The following is a 12,161-nucleotide window of genomic DNA, read 5'->3' on the forward strand; positions in this document are numbered from 1 at the left end:
AGAACTCATACATGCTGGACCTTTCTAATAGGTATTACTTTTAGGTCAGGAGGTGTTGTCACCTGCTTTCAGACATGTGCCTCTTTGCTTCATGGGCAGAAGCCTAACTAAGGAGAGGCAGAGGTGCCCATTCATCTTCTGCCAAATCCTGATAGGTGCCAGCTACACCTTCTGTGTTAAATCGAGAGCATGACTCAAGTCAACTCTCGAACTGGATAAACACAGAGTTGTAATAGAAACAGGACCCGCTTAATCAGACATCCATTTTCTGACATGGTCGAAATATTTACAGACATACAGTAAATATGAATTGTATTGCCAATTTCCATTTGCGATCAGACATTTGAGGCTTTTCTTAATTGTGCTAGACCTATATTTTCCAGTGAAGAGCAAGTCTAGATGAGGCCCATAAACAAGAAAAAAAACATTAACAGTTTCTAATGTAGTTATCTGTTCATACACATTATTTGTTCCACCAACACAGGTCGACAATACTAATCCTTTCAAAACAGCTACAAAATTCATAAGACAATCTGGGGGCATGAACGATAGGTGGAACGGAGGGGAGTAATTACAATTAAGACAAGGGGAACTCCGTGCCAGAGGTAAGGCCTTGTAAGGAAAGAATCCAGCTTCTCCTTACGTACCATGTTATAAATTAAATCAATTGTTAAAAATCATAATTCCAAGGATTGGCCTTTTACATAGAAAACTTCAAGCTTTAAAAAACAAATAAATTATTAGTTACAACCTTGTAAACAATTTTTATTTGTTAGATAATCTTTAAAAAAAAATTCCAGTATAATAATAAAAAGCAAATGAAACAGTACAAGGCACGAATCACACTTTAGAATCCGGAGTGATAGACCAGCCAGGGGTGCCATCTTTGTTCGCTGGTTTAATTGTGCTTGAGGACACGCCTCTGATCAATGTCATGTTCGCCTTTGTTACAGTCATCGCTTGAGCATGTGTTAAGACAGCAGTTTCCGCTGTAGGAAACCTAGTGCTCACATTATAGATGCCACACGCGTTGCATCCTAGAAGACCAACTGAGAAGGCTGAGAACAAGCCGCTATTACTCATCAGATATTCTCTACAAAGCTTCCAGGGAACAGACCAGTTTTTCCATTGCGCTGTAGGGTGCCTTTGAACCAGCCGTCTTCCCGCTTCTTGTGCACAAAGACAATGTCGCCTTCTTTAAGTTCAAGTTCTGCTTCACTCTGGGGAGGATACGAAACCACCACTCTGCACCTAAAAAAAGAAAGAAATCTTAGTTGCACTGAACTCCAACCAGAAACCGCAGTCTCTACACCCAGTGTGCGTACAACAGATGTATATGATGGAGCTTGCAAATGTTAGTACAGCTAAAAACGCTATAAATGCACACAATTTGTGGGCATAGGACAGGCCCTGAATAATAAAAAAAGAGTGCACACTTGCGTAAAATAAATAGCTCATATCTTACAGATTGCATATCCATTGAATAATAACTTCTGTTGGGGCATCAAGTGACCTACACGTGCTATGACTGAATATAGTGTGTTGTAGTCCATATCAAAAGCTGCACACTGTAGACAGTGGCGGCTCGCAGAGGTAACGCTTTGGGCGGTGAGGCGGGGGAGGGACTGGGTGGGGCGGGTAGTGGAGTCCGACATATGACGTCAGGTATTTATTTACGTTCACCTTTGCCGCCGTATGTAGGACTCCACTACCTCCCCACCCAGCCCCACCCGCCCGCCTCACCGCCTCACAGTGTTATCTCTGCGAGCCGCCACTGACTGTAGAGACACATTGGAGACAGCAAATTCTCTGTAGGATCTTTGCAAGATAAAGAGTTAACACTTCTTGTAGTGGATGGGTAAGTAGAAGGCAATATGAAGCCCCACCAGCAACAGGGACACCACCCCCCTGAGCTCAGATCCCCACCAGCTCTGCTAACCAGTACCATGGCAACAAAACAGTCTATTCTCACAGAAGCACGGATGCAAGAGGCTAATCCAAGCATGCACAGACTAACAAAGCATGCACAGACTAACAGAGATATGCTCATTTATAAGGAGCATGCTGCGGAGCAAACTGCTTTTGACCCTGATTGTGCAATGTTGAATAGCACACAGTGCAAAGAAAACTAATGAAAGCGGAGGAGCCTTTTGGCTTTGCTAATGTTTTTCAAACATGTTGCACCGCAGTGCGAGCTGCTGTGCAACATGGGGTAAAAATAGACAAACAAAAAGCGTGCTTGAACAGTCAACGCTGGCCGCGCCATACCGTTTTGTTTTTATATATGTTGAGCCATATTGTTCGGCAGCCCGCACTGCTGTGCAACATCTTTTTAAAAAAATTAACAATGCCAATAGGTTTCGCATTGACGAAACCCATTGGCTTTGCCAATGCTTGTTGTTTCGGATTTTTCAGTTGGCAAGAAGCACAAGGTTGATATCTGGTTTCGTCGTGGTCCTAAATGACACACAAATCACACACTGATAGCAAGTCTACCCGACCCTAGGCAGCACTTAAAAGGCATGCGGTCCATCACAAACCCTAAAAAAGATCACAGAATATTCTATATGTGCGAGCCATTTTATGACCTGTCCACCACTCATTGTGGCAACCGAAGCGCCAAAATGTTACCAATCCGAAGAGTCCCACAGTCCGAGATCTTCAGTTCTTGCTCCCATCTTTATGTCAGGGGTAACCACTTATTTACCTGTGTCTGGAGGTTTTCGCCACACATTGCGGATGTGAGCAATTGGCGATTGCTGGTTAAACGCATCACTTGTGCATCAACCTGTTGTGCCCATGGTCGACACCCAAAAAACGTTATTAATAAAAACAAGATTCTTTATGCAACCCAACCACTGCTTGATGCATGGGTATGCAGCACAACAAGCCTGGCCAGCAAGAGGAGGTGTGCAATAGTCTGACTTTTCCAAGGTAGGCTGGATTTAAAGATGGCACATGCCGACCCATCCTCGAGGGTGTAGCTACCAATGGAAACTTCATAATTGGTGTACATCACTACCCCAGCCGCAACCAAAGGCACCATTTTCCTTGCTTGCACCGGGTGCCGCAGTATCCTTGCTACCCTACTGCCTCTCCTACTTTGTAACTATAAAAAGGGCAAAATTGTACACAGACTATGCTACGGTACAGGGCTAAAGATTCCCTTTTCTTTCCGTGGTCTTATTTATTGCCTATTTCATGAAATAAACTGGTACGGAACGCTAACGCCCCCATCCACTCTCATTCGGCACCGCACCATCAATTTATAGGCGCAATCTTCAAATATCACCTCGTAAAATAAAGCTCCCTTTCCATCAAACCTGATGTTCTGTGTGCCACCGCCGCTTTCTGTCTGGTCTGTCTCCAGTAACGTTCACCACGTCACCCTCGGAACAGGTTTCACGAAGATTGCTATAAAATGAATTAATATGAGGTATTTGATGGAAACCCCTGTTTACAGCGGCAGGAGAAAGGGGCACACAACGATTTCTGCTTTTAAACGTCTGCCTCAAGCACTCAGAAACTCATTTAATCTAAGCCCTGTCTCCATTAAGTTCACGCCTAGGCCTGATGCTGTCAGAATATTAAAGGGATATGATTTCATGTTAGAAGCAATTTCCCTTCTTTGCATAAAACGGCTGAAGTGCCCAGGAGAAGTCGGCTTCGTTTCCCACACTGGCTACTGCACCTCTTGAAAGAGAAACGATGCGGTGTAGAAGGTGTAATGAGAAAAGGATGGGAAAACAGAAGGGGAGAAGCAGGAGGGAAGAAAGCAGCGTGGAAAGGAGGAGGGGAGAAAAAGGTTTGAAGGAGCAGAGGAAACGAGGGAAGGGATAAAGAAGCAAGGAGATAAGGAAGGGGGGAAAATCCTTCTAAAAGGTAATATGAGCTCAAGAGGGACATCTTGTTCGATGAGGAAAGGCACCAGGGCTGGTTGATGAAAGACCAACCAGCCACGTTACTGAGTTTGACAAACTTCAGAGGATACCACACCAGCCTTCTTTTAGTCACGGTTCCTGTCCTATGAGGGGCTCATTCTTGTATAGTAAGGAATCTGGCAAATTACGTCAGTAAATTAAATAATATTACAATCTGTCACAAAATTATGATATGTGCAGTGCTCTTAGAAATGGCAGAATTGCTGTATAACGCACTGTACATTAAAAAAATAAGTAACTATGAAGATTGTGACACGGAATAATATTACTGGCAATTAATCAGAAAATTCCCATGGTCTAAAAACGCTAGATGGATGGAGGAATCACAGAAGGTGAAGGGCTTCTGAGCACTAGACTAACAAAAAAATGTTTGGAGGTCACGATACCCCTTATAAGCCCTCATTAAAACACACAATTTCTTTCACACCCACCTCATAATACTGAACCAGAACCATGTTTCTCGGTCATAATTGTAAATACACCACAAAACAACCACTTTTATTTATTTTGTATTCATATTTACTTGTAGATTAGTGGGGATAAATGCATGACAATAAATGCTGTTTGTAGCTAATGAATAATCGGTCGTACCTGTTTAATTGAACTCAAACTATTCAGAAGCCGGTTCTAATTAACAAAAAGGAGAACAAAAAACAAAAAAAGGAGAATACACCTTTAAAATCACTATCCGTAATATTATTGGGACCTTCAACGTTAGTAAAGCAATCAAACCCTTTTACTTGCCTTGCCAACCGTTATCTACTTGTCCATAAAGGACGAAATAATCAAAATTAACGTCCATTCAAACAAAGCCATACCAAGTACCTTGATGCCTCCCGCCCTTCTTCAGGTGCATCATTAGTTCAGTTGGTGGTTGAAAGCGAAACAAAAACAATCCCCATTCTTTGTCATGTTTCACCCTTTTTTGACACATCTAACCACCCGCTGCTTCTGGAAATACTTTGGGCCCTGACTTGCACAATCCAAAAATTTCCGTCTTCCTCCTTGTCAGAAAGAAGTCAAGGCATGTCTTGTTGTTTTCTAACTTCGGCTGAGGAGCTGGGGCAACAGGCAGTGGGGCCCTCAGGCATAACTCTCTTGGGTTTTTCATTTGCACCTTGGTGGACTACAATCCCCAAACAAACAGGTTTTCCCCCATTAAACAGATATATATACACACATCTGTTACATTTGGATGAGGAACAAATTCTCCGGCTGCCAACGTCCTTCAGGATGTAGTTTATAGGATACATGCAAATTAAGAGATTTTTCAACCCCATAAGCCAAGATAATGGTTCTTACCCATAAGCTTACACATTTTTATACATAAGGAACTATGGCCAACCAAAACCAACGGGGCTCTGCTCTCTACTCGTAGCAAAGGCTACATACGTAAGCAGTATCCCGGATAGCGATGTCGCTCTATTTGTAAGGGCTTCTCTCCGAGCTAGCTATTCTCTTCCTACAAGCATGGTACAAAATCTGAACATCATCACTTCAGGATATCTGTACAAAACAACAGTCTATACCCGAGGCTGGCAAATTAATTATGAGGCCATGGAGCAAATAATTTGTAGCTAAACTGGTATGTAAAGCACATCGCCCTGAGCTGCACAAGACTGCACAGGGCTCACACGTCGTCCATTTATGGGTCTGGTTTAAGCAGAGATAGACTTCCTCACTATCATCCTGGCGAGGGGCTGCACTCCACACAGTTCCATCTTCTGCAAGCCCTATGTTTAGAGACCCAGGATTGTTCACTCTCTGCAGAGATGTTTAATTTGCAAGAGAAGGATTTCATGAACTGCTCAAAGTAACGCACCTTGTGTAACAGTTTAGGTATTAATTCTGGATTTGTTTGACTTTAACACACCAAGCAAGTCACGTCGCCTAGTGGCCACTACAGAGCAAAGTGAGGATTGCTGCTTAAAATGTGGTTCTGCTGCCCTAGGACTCCACTTCTGTGGGGTAATTCTGAACATTACAAAGCCGAATCATCGTCAATCTGCTCTGCTATGGACAGAAAAGAGGTTCCCTGTAAACAAATGTACATGCCAAGAAACTGACCGTATAAGTGCTGTGTTTGCTAAAGGATTAACTGTGTTTCCTTAAGGATGCAGCTATGTTTGTAAAGTCGCTGCCCCAATAAGTCCATTTAATTCTCCAACGAGTTAGTGATGAGCAGCCAGACTATGCAACACAAAAATGTTAAAGGGAAACGAATCACACCCCAGTGCACAGCACAGGACCACTGCCAGGGTTACATGGAGCAGGCTGATAAAGAGCCCTTCGAGGTGGGCAGCGTGCACAGCGGTGGTTATTCAACTCGTGGGGATACCTTAGCATACTAAGGTTTCTTTTTATTCACATGTTCTCCAGCTAAGCAAGAGGAATCCATCATAAGGAAGCTAGTTCATGGGAACAGAAGATGAGAGAGTACCCTCATTATTAGAAACTAGGACCTCAATAAAAGAGGTCTCGTCACTTTTGTTAAAAGGAGACTATACTGGGTCCCTGGATAATTAACGTCAAACTGTGGTATATCAGAACTGGTTCGCAAAATACATTCAAACTTAGGAAGTAGTGGCCTTTACCTCCTTTACATTCCTTGGTTGAAGCTTGCATCCAAGGCTGGTAGAGCCTTCTTCATTTAGGGATTTCACATCTGGAATTCCTTACTGTTCGAAGTACGCCGCTCTCAGTTCAATGCGTAAGGAAGGACGGGCTTTGAAGACTCACTTATTCTAGGTTGCGTGGGGCTTATTACAACCCCCACCAAGAGACCTCTAGAGACAGTGTGCACACTGTAAGTGCAATCAGGACAAATGCCTTCAAACACAAACACTACATCCAGCGGGCCCTCTTAAAGCCACAACAACCATGATCCCACCTTTATGAAAAACATTAATCAGCAACTATTCTGGCAGAAAGTGTTTCCCCTAGCAATCATGATTCGGCCCAGAAAAATTTAAACAACTACATTAAGGGATTATGAACAATCGTTTGTTTTCCTGTGTGGCGAAAAATAGTAACCGCACAGACCCCGACAGTGGTGAATTAAAAGATGAATCATGGGGAGTCCCACAGACATACACAAATATACCATAAAAGGACAAGGCTGGAAGTAAATTGTTAGCATGCTAGTCGAACCACAAGATGAGATCACCGAATGGTTGAAATGGCTCTGATTCACCAGTTAATGATATTTTGATGCCAAGCTTATGGAAGCAATAATCAACTACATGTGTGCGCCTGAACTTTGACTAACTTATCTCCACAAACCGGCAACTCTATTTTATTAAAATACCCTCCACACAAGGTCTTAAAGTCATTCTCCACTGAGATACTAATTCTCATTTAATCAACAAACACACAAAGGCATTAGAAAAAAACTGTGGAACGCTACCAACCTGTCCTTATTGTAGCCCCTTCAATGCTCTAGGTGGCCCACCAGTCTAATCAAGGCACCATTTAGTAAACTGCTAGACATCATATCCAAAATTCTCCAGTTGCAAAAAAGAAACGTGACTGTGAATTAATAGCAAAACGGTCCACACAAACTGGTCAAAAGTAATTCATTTAACAGCCATTTCTAAAAACAGCTAATCTGGAGTCCTGAAAGAAGAAGGCCTAATTGGCATCCAGGAAAGACCGAAACATTTGTCAACAAGTTACTCCACTTGCAGACTACGCAAATAAATACCTTGGTTTTCTATGTAACAAAATTACATACTTATTTGATTCTCCAACTGTGAAATGACTGACATGTCTATATTGAACCACAAAGTTCATTTTAAAACATGTCATATTTTCACATTCGCACGAATATTAAAATATTTTCCATGATATACACCCCTCTCGGTTTGCAGCTTTTTCCTGTTAACCCAAAAACATTTAATACGGCTGACTTCCTTACTGCAATAACTGTGGTTTGCACTGTGGTGGAAGATTACACCCCACTAAGAGAACATGCAGATGCAATAGTTAGTCTTTGGAGTGCATTCTGAGCCCATCCCAGGACTGATGTTCGCCCTACAAAATGAATGATATGTACAAATTAACAAGAAATGCTATACCGGACGTAATAAAGCATTACCGAGGTTGGCAGTGAATGGGTTAAACAAAATTGATTAAGAAAACAATTTCAGTCCAACGCCAACAGAAATCTAAAAACGGGAAAAAAATTCTCACATGTGGATCCTGCAACATTAGACAATGAAACATATTTCACTATGAAAAGGTGGTTAGAAACAGCTCTCATATTCTGATTATGCAATTCCACGTAACTAGATGGAACCACAAAAGCTGTATACAGATCAAAAATTGCTGGGGAACTATTTTTAGGACTGGTCTACAGCCAGCTTTAAGTTGGCTTGTTCCAAAAAAGTTAATTGAAATATATACGTATAAATATGAATAAATACATATATAAGGGCTTTCGTCAGCCCTTTTCATCCACTGGTCTATTCAAGTGTCATTGACATGTTTCCACTCACCACAGCATACAGCGTGGGGCAATGGGTCAGGACACTTCAGTACTGGTTCTCTGCCCAGTGAGTGATGGCCTTTTACTTGGACGTATCTACCTAAAAAGTAGGCCACTTCATGCCAAACACTGCTTTTATTTCTACTTTCATTTTATGCTTGTTAAAATGTATTTTCGCAGTGTCGTTTTATTACTAATTGTTTTGGTAACGTGTGAATTTTACCTTTAAACAGCTTAGTATTTTTCAAACCAACGAAAGGTAAGCAGTGTGTGGGCACTAAGCACACAAAGTTGTTGGTATGGCCCACAAAAGATCTTTTGCAGACAAATAAAAACTGTCTGGTAGGGTAGACTAAAATATTTCCTGTATGGCCCATGAAATGTTATAAGAAAGAAAGATATTGACATTTCAGACCTGCTGACTTTATGTACTGTTGCGCTTCTGGCAGCCTGTGTCTATGTGCAATAGCTTGTTAATGGGTGCTCAGAGTGTACTGCTCCCTTACACTGAAGCCTGGGTGTGACTCAATAGTGGATCAGTTCACCAAGTTGTATAGAACTCATTCTTAAAGCCCACCTTCGCGTTAGATTAATTATGGACATCATTATAATTATAAGTTAGGCTACTTCAGTACACAGTCTAGTAAAATAGCTCATCGAATTGGCAGTCCACTGCTTCTGACCTCTGATTCGAAGGTTCAAACATCACCAGGACTGACTCTGCCTTTCATCCTCTTGAGGTCACTAAGGTAAGTACCACTGAGCTGGGTTGCAGTAAGAGCAGTTAAGAGATTGCTACAAAACTGATTCTGAATTAACTACATTAAGAACAAAGTAGGAACCTATTTACTTTATGGGTTGACTCTAAGTAAACTTACCTTTCACAAACAACCGGCCTGGGATCGTTCAGACCTGGGACCAGAGAAGAACATGGCTGTCTCGGCGGTGGAGCAATGGGTACACTGGTGTCCAAGGAGCTTGTCTTTCGATGGAGAGTCTCCTGAGCAGCTGCAGAAGTGTCACTGTCCACGGGGCAGGAGCCTGCTCGGCCATGGCTGACTCCAGCGGTCACCTCAGGTCCTACGGCGCCCTGAAGGGCCAGTTCCACTGTCCCTTGTTCCACTTCCTGGGTCGGCGACTGCGGCGGCGAGCCACGAGGCTTGCGCTTGGTAGAGGCTCCAGAAAGTAACTTTAGCAGGCCCTTTTTCTCTTTCTGGAAAGGGAAATAAATCAAAAGTTAGGGAAATATACATGAAATTACATCATAAGAAAAGTAGCCTCCCCTCTCACAGACCAATTTTCCAATTCTAAAGAGGCACAAGCAAAGCTCATAAGACCAACTGGGAGCCACGAAATGTTGTGGGGTTACACACAGGGTCCCCTGGTGAGAGGCAGACGAGTCCTCTGATTGGGCCACTTCTGCATCATGCACGGTTTTCACTTCCCTCCATGTCCCCAGGACTCCACGTTTCAAGCTCTTGAATAAAACCTTCCAATATGCCACATTCCAAAAGTGGTCGTTTTGAGTGGCTTTCCTCAATGGAACAATACAACTGCTAAATGGTTTTTTAAGAGAAGTGACTAGGTCTTGAAACTAGGTCCCAAAGATCAAGAGCAAGGTGGGCATCTTGACATCATGAAAGGGATTCTTCCAAGCAAGCATCGCTCAAGTCCTTCACCGCTGCACTTTTCTGCAAAAGCATAACTAGCTGTGAACTCACTTTCTTGTATATTTAAAATGTGTCCTTGAAACTTTATTGAACTGTGTGGATTAAATTCGAAGACAAATACTTTACTTAGTATACCACCTCAGTTAGGATTCGTGAAACTTCAAATATACGCTACACAAGCGGGAAATGAGCCTCTCCGAATGGAAGGCACCGCCGGGGAGGACTACTCTGGTGGACTCTGCTGAAACAGCAGAGAAGACACCAGACCAGGGCTGATCTAATTAAAAGGGAAAGGAGCACAACTTCACAGGACCCCACTCGCCGTCCAGCCACCGCTCGCCATCTATAATGCATGCGATAACTCCTCGTGGATCCAACAGCAAACCTGACAGAAGAAAGTAATAAAGAGAGACGGTGGGGCGCTGGGGACACAGCAAAGCAAAGCACGCGAGATGTTTCTGAAGGTACGAATCTCAAGGTACCCTTTTATGCTGTTCACAATGTGGCAAGCATTTGATGTTTTTTATCCACTGTGAAAAGAAATGTTTCAGAGCTGACAGATTTCATCAGCTTGTTGCTGGCCAAAAGTTGCTTTTCCAAATGAACAGTGCAGAGATTCTCCAAAGCACAGAAAACATTTATTGAGCATTAAGTGATTACATGAATTTCCTTAACTGCGCGACGAGAACTGAGAAAGAAGGGTGAATAGACAAGCCCCCCTCCCACACACACATATATATATATACACCCCCCAATTTTTCATGGATTACATTAGCTTGTGCAAGGTCAGTGTTTTCTTAGTACACACTAGAGGCTACTTGGAGGGGTAGGAAGAAGGTAGCTAGTGAGGTCATGAGAAGGAGAAGTCATATACGCCATACAATAATTTAAAAGCATGAGGTGTTTGTGGGCAGTTTTTAATGAACCCCTTACGCCTGGTCGTTGTTTTTAATTTAGTGGTTGTCGACACAGATGTTCGAGGTCAAGTCAAGTACAGTCACATATGTAGGGCGCCAAAATCCTGAGGTACCCTGGAGCCATGAGCGACAGCAGGAAGCCACAGACCGGCAAGGCCATGATAGACTTGTCTGGGTTGGTTTGTGCTCCTGTTGAGAGGGGATGGGGCCTAGCTGTTTGGTCCCTGTCAGTCTGCACACCCTGTTGGATAATGGAGCAGGACCAAGATCGCTTTGCATATGGTTGCCTCCAGTCTGGAGTAGCGCATTGAACATTAAACCAAGTCTAGGAGGCCAGTTTTCTTATTAAGTTCCTTGTACCTCTTTTGAGGGTAATGCAATGCCAGTATTAGAGTGGTACACACAGGGCTGAAAGCGAAATCAATGGGATTGTGTGTATAATGTATAATTTTAAAATTCAAACTTGGGTTCTTCGAAAGATGGTAGGTATAGTAAAGTAAGTTTGCAAAGTCTATGTAAAAGCGGTACAACCTGTCCCAGATCTCTTTGCTTCACCTCAGGCTTAAGTGCAGCCACAAGTACACTGAAACATGATTTGAACAAACCTCTTAGTCTCACACACCACAGCAAACATCACTCCTAAACCAAACTACAAATGAACACTGCTAACCAGACAACAATCTGAGTAGCAGCTTACTTGTCCTCCCAGGAGGCGCTCTGGGGTCTTGTGAAGGCTATGAATGCGATACACAATGCGATACACAAATGCTACAATATAATAGATTAGATACCTGCATTAAATAAGAATTGAGATTTTACTGTATCATCAACTCTAGTAAAATATTGATCTATTTTAACACATGCATGTAAAGCTTGAATGCTATTTGGGTAAATATGCCTGAGACACACATTTGCAACCGACAGACAGACAGACAGACAGACACACACACACGAAAGGAGCACAGACAATTCAACAAGTGACTAGAAGCAAAAGGCATGTTCCAACACAGTATCATAAACTTAAACTTCCTTATTTCGAAAGAATGATTGAATTTCAATCAAATTCGGATCTTCAATTTGAGTACATATTTGCGTGCACACAACATTCTGGAAACGCTACATGCTAGGATAATGTACCGTGCTCGCA

The 12,161-nt window shown here is 42.6% G+C and overlaps 1 protein-coding gene across 4 annotated transcripts in view; it reads right to left on the reverse strand.

The window, feature by feature from the left end:
* Positions 1-740: 740 nt before the first annotated feature.
* Positions 741-12,161, reverse strand: part of SH3RF1 (SH3 domain containing ring finger 1) — a 340,829-nt gene continuing 329,408 nt past the window's right edge. For 3 of the 4 annotated variants that reach the window (XM_078677047.1, XM_078677045.1, XM_078677049.1), the window contains 2 exons: positions 9,306-9,640; positions 741-1,251 (listed from right to left, as the gene is read on the reverse strand). In XM_078677047.1, the coding sequence (XP_078533173.1) occupies positions 1,083-1,251; positions 9,306-9,640 (504 nt within the window). In that variant the 3' untranslated portion in view covers positions 741-1,082. The remainder of the gene's footprint in view (positions 1,252-9,305; positions 9,641-12,161) is intronic. The other variant, XM_078677048.1, reaches the window with a different exon arrangement.

This window comes from Lissotriton helveticus, chromosome 2_1 (assembly GCF_964261635.1).
Source record: "Lissotriton helveticus chromosome 2_1, aLisHel1.1, whole genome shotgun sequence".
Taxonomy (NCBI): Eukaryota; Metazoa; Chordata; class Amphibia; order Caudata; family Salamandridae; genus Lissotriton; species Lissotriton helveticus.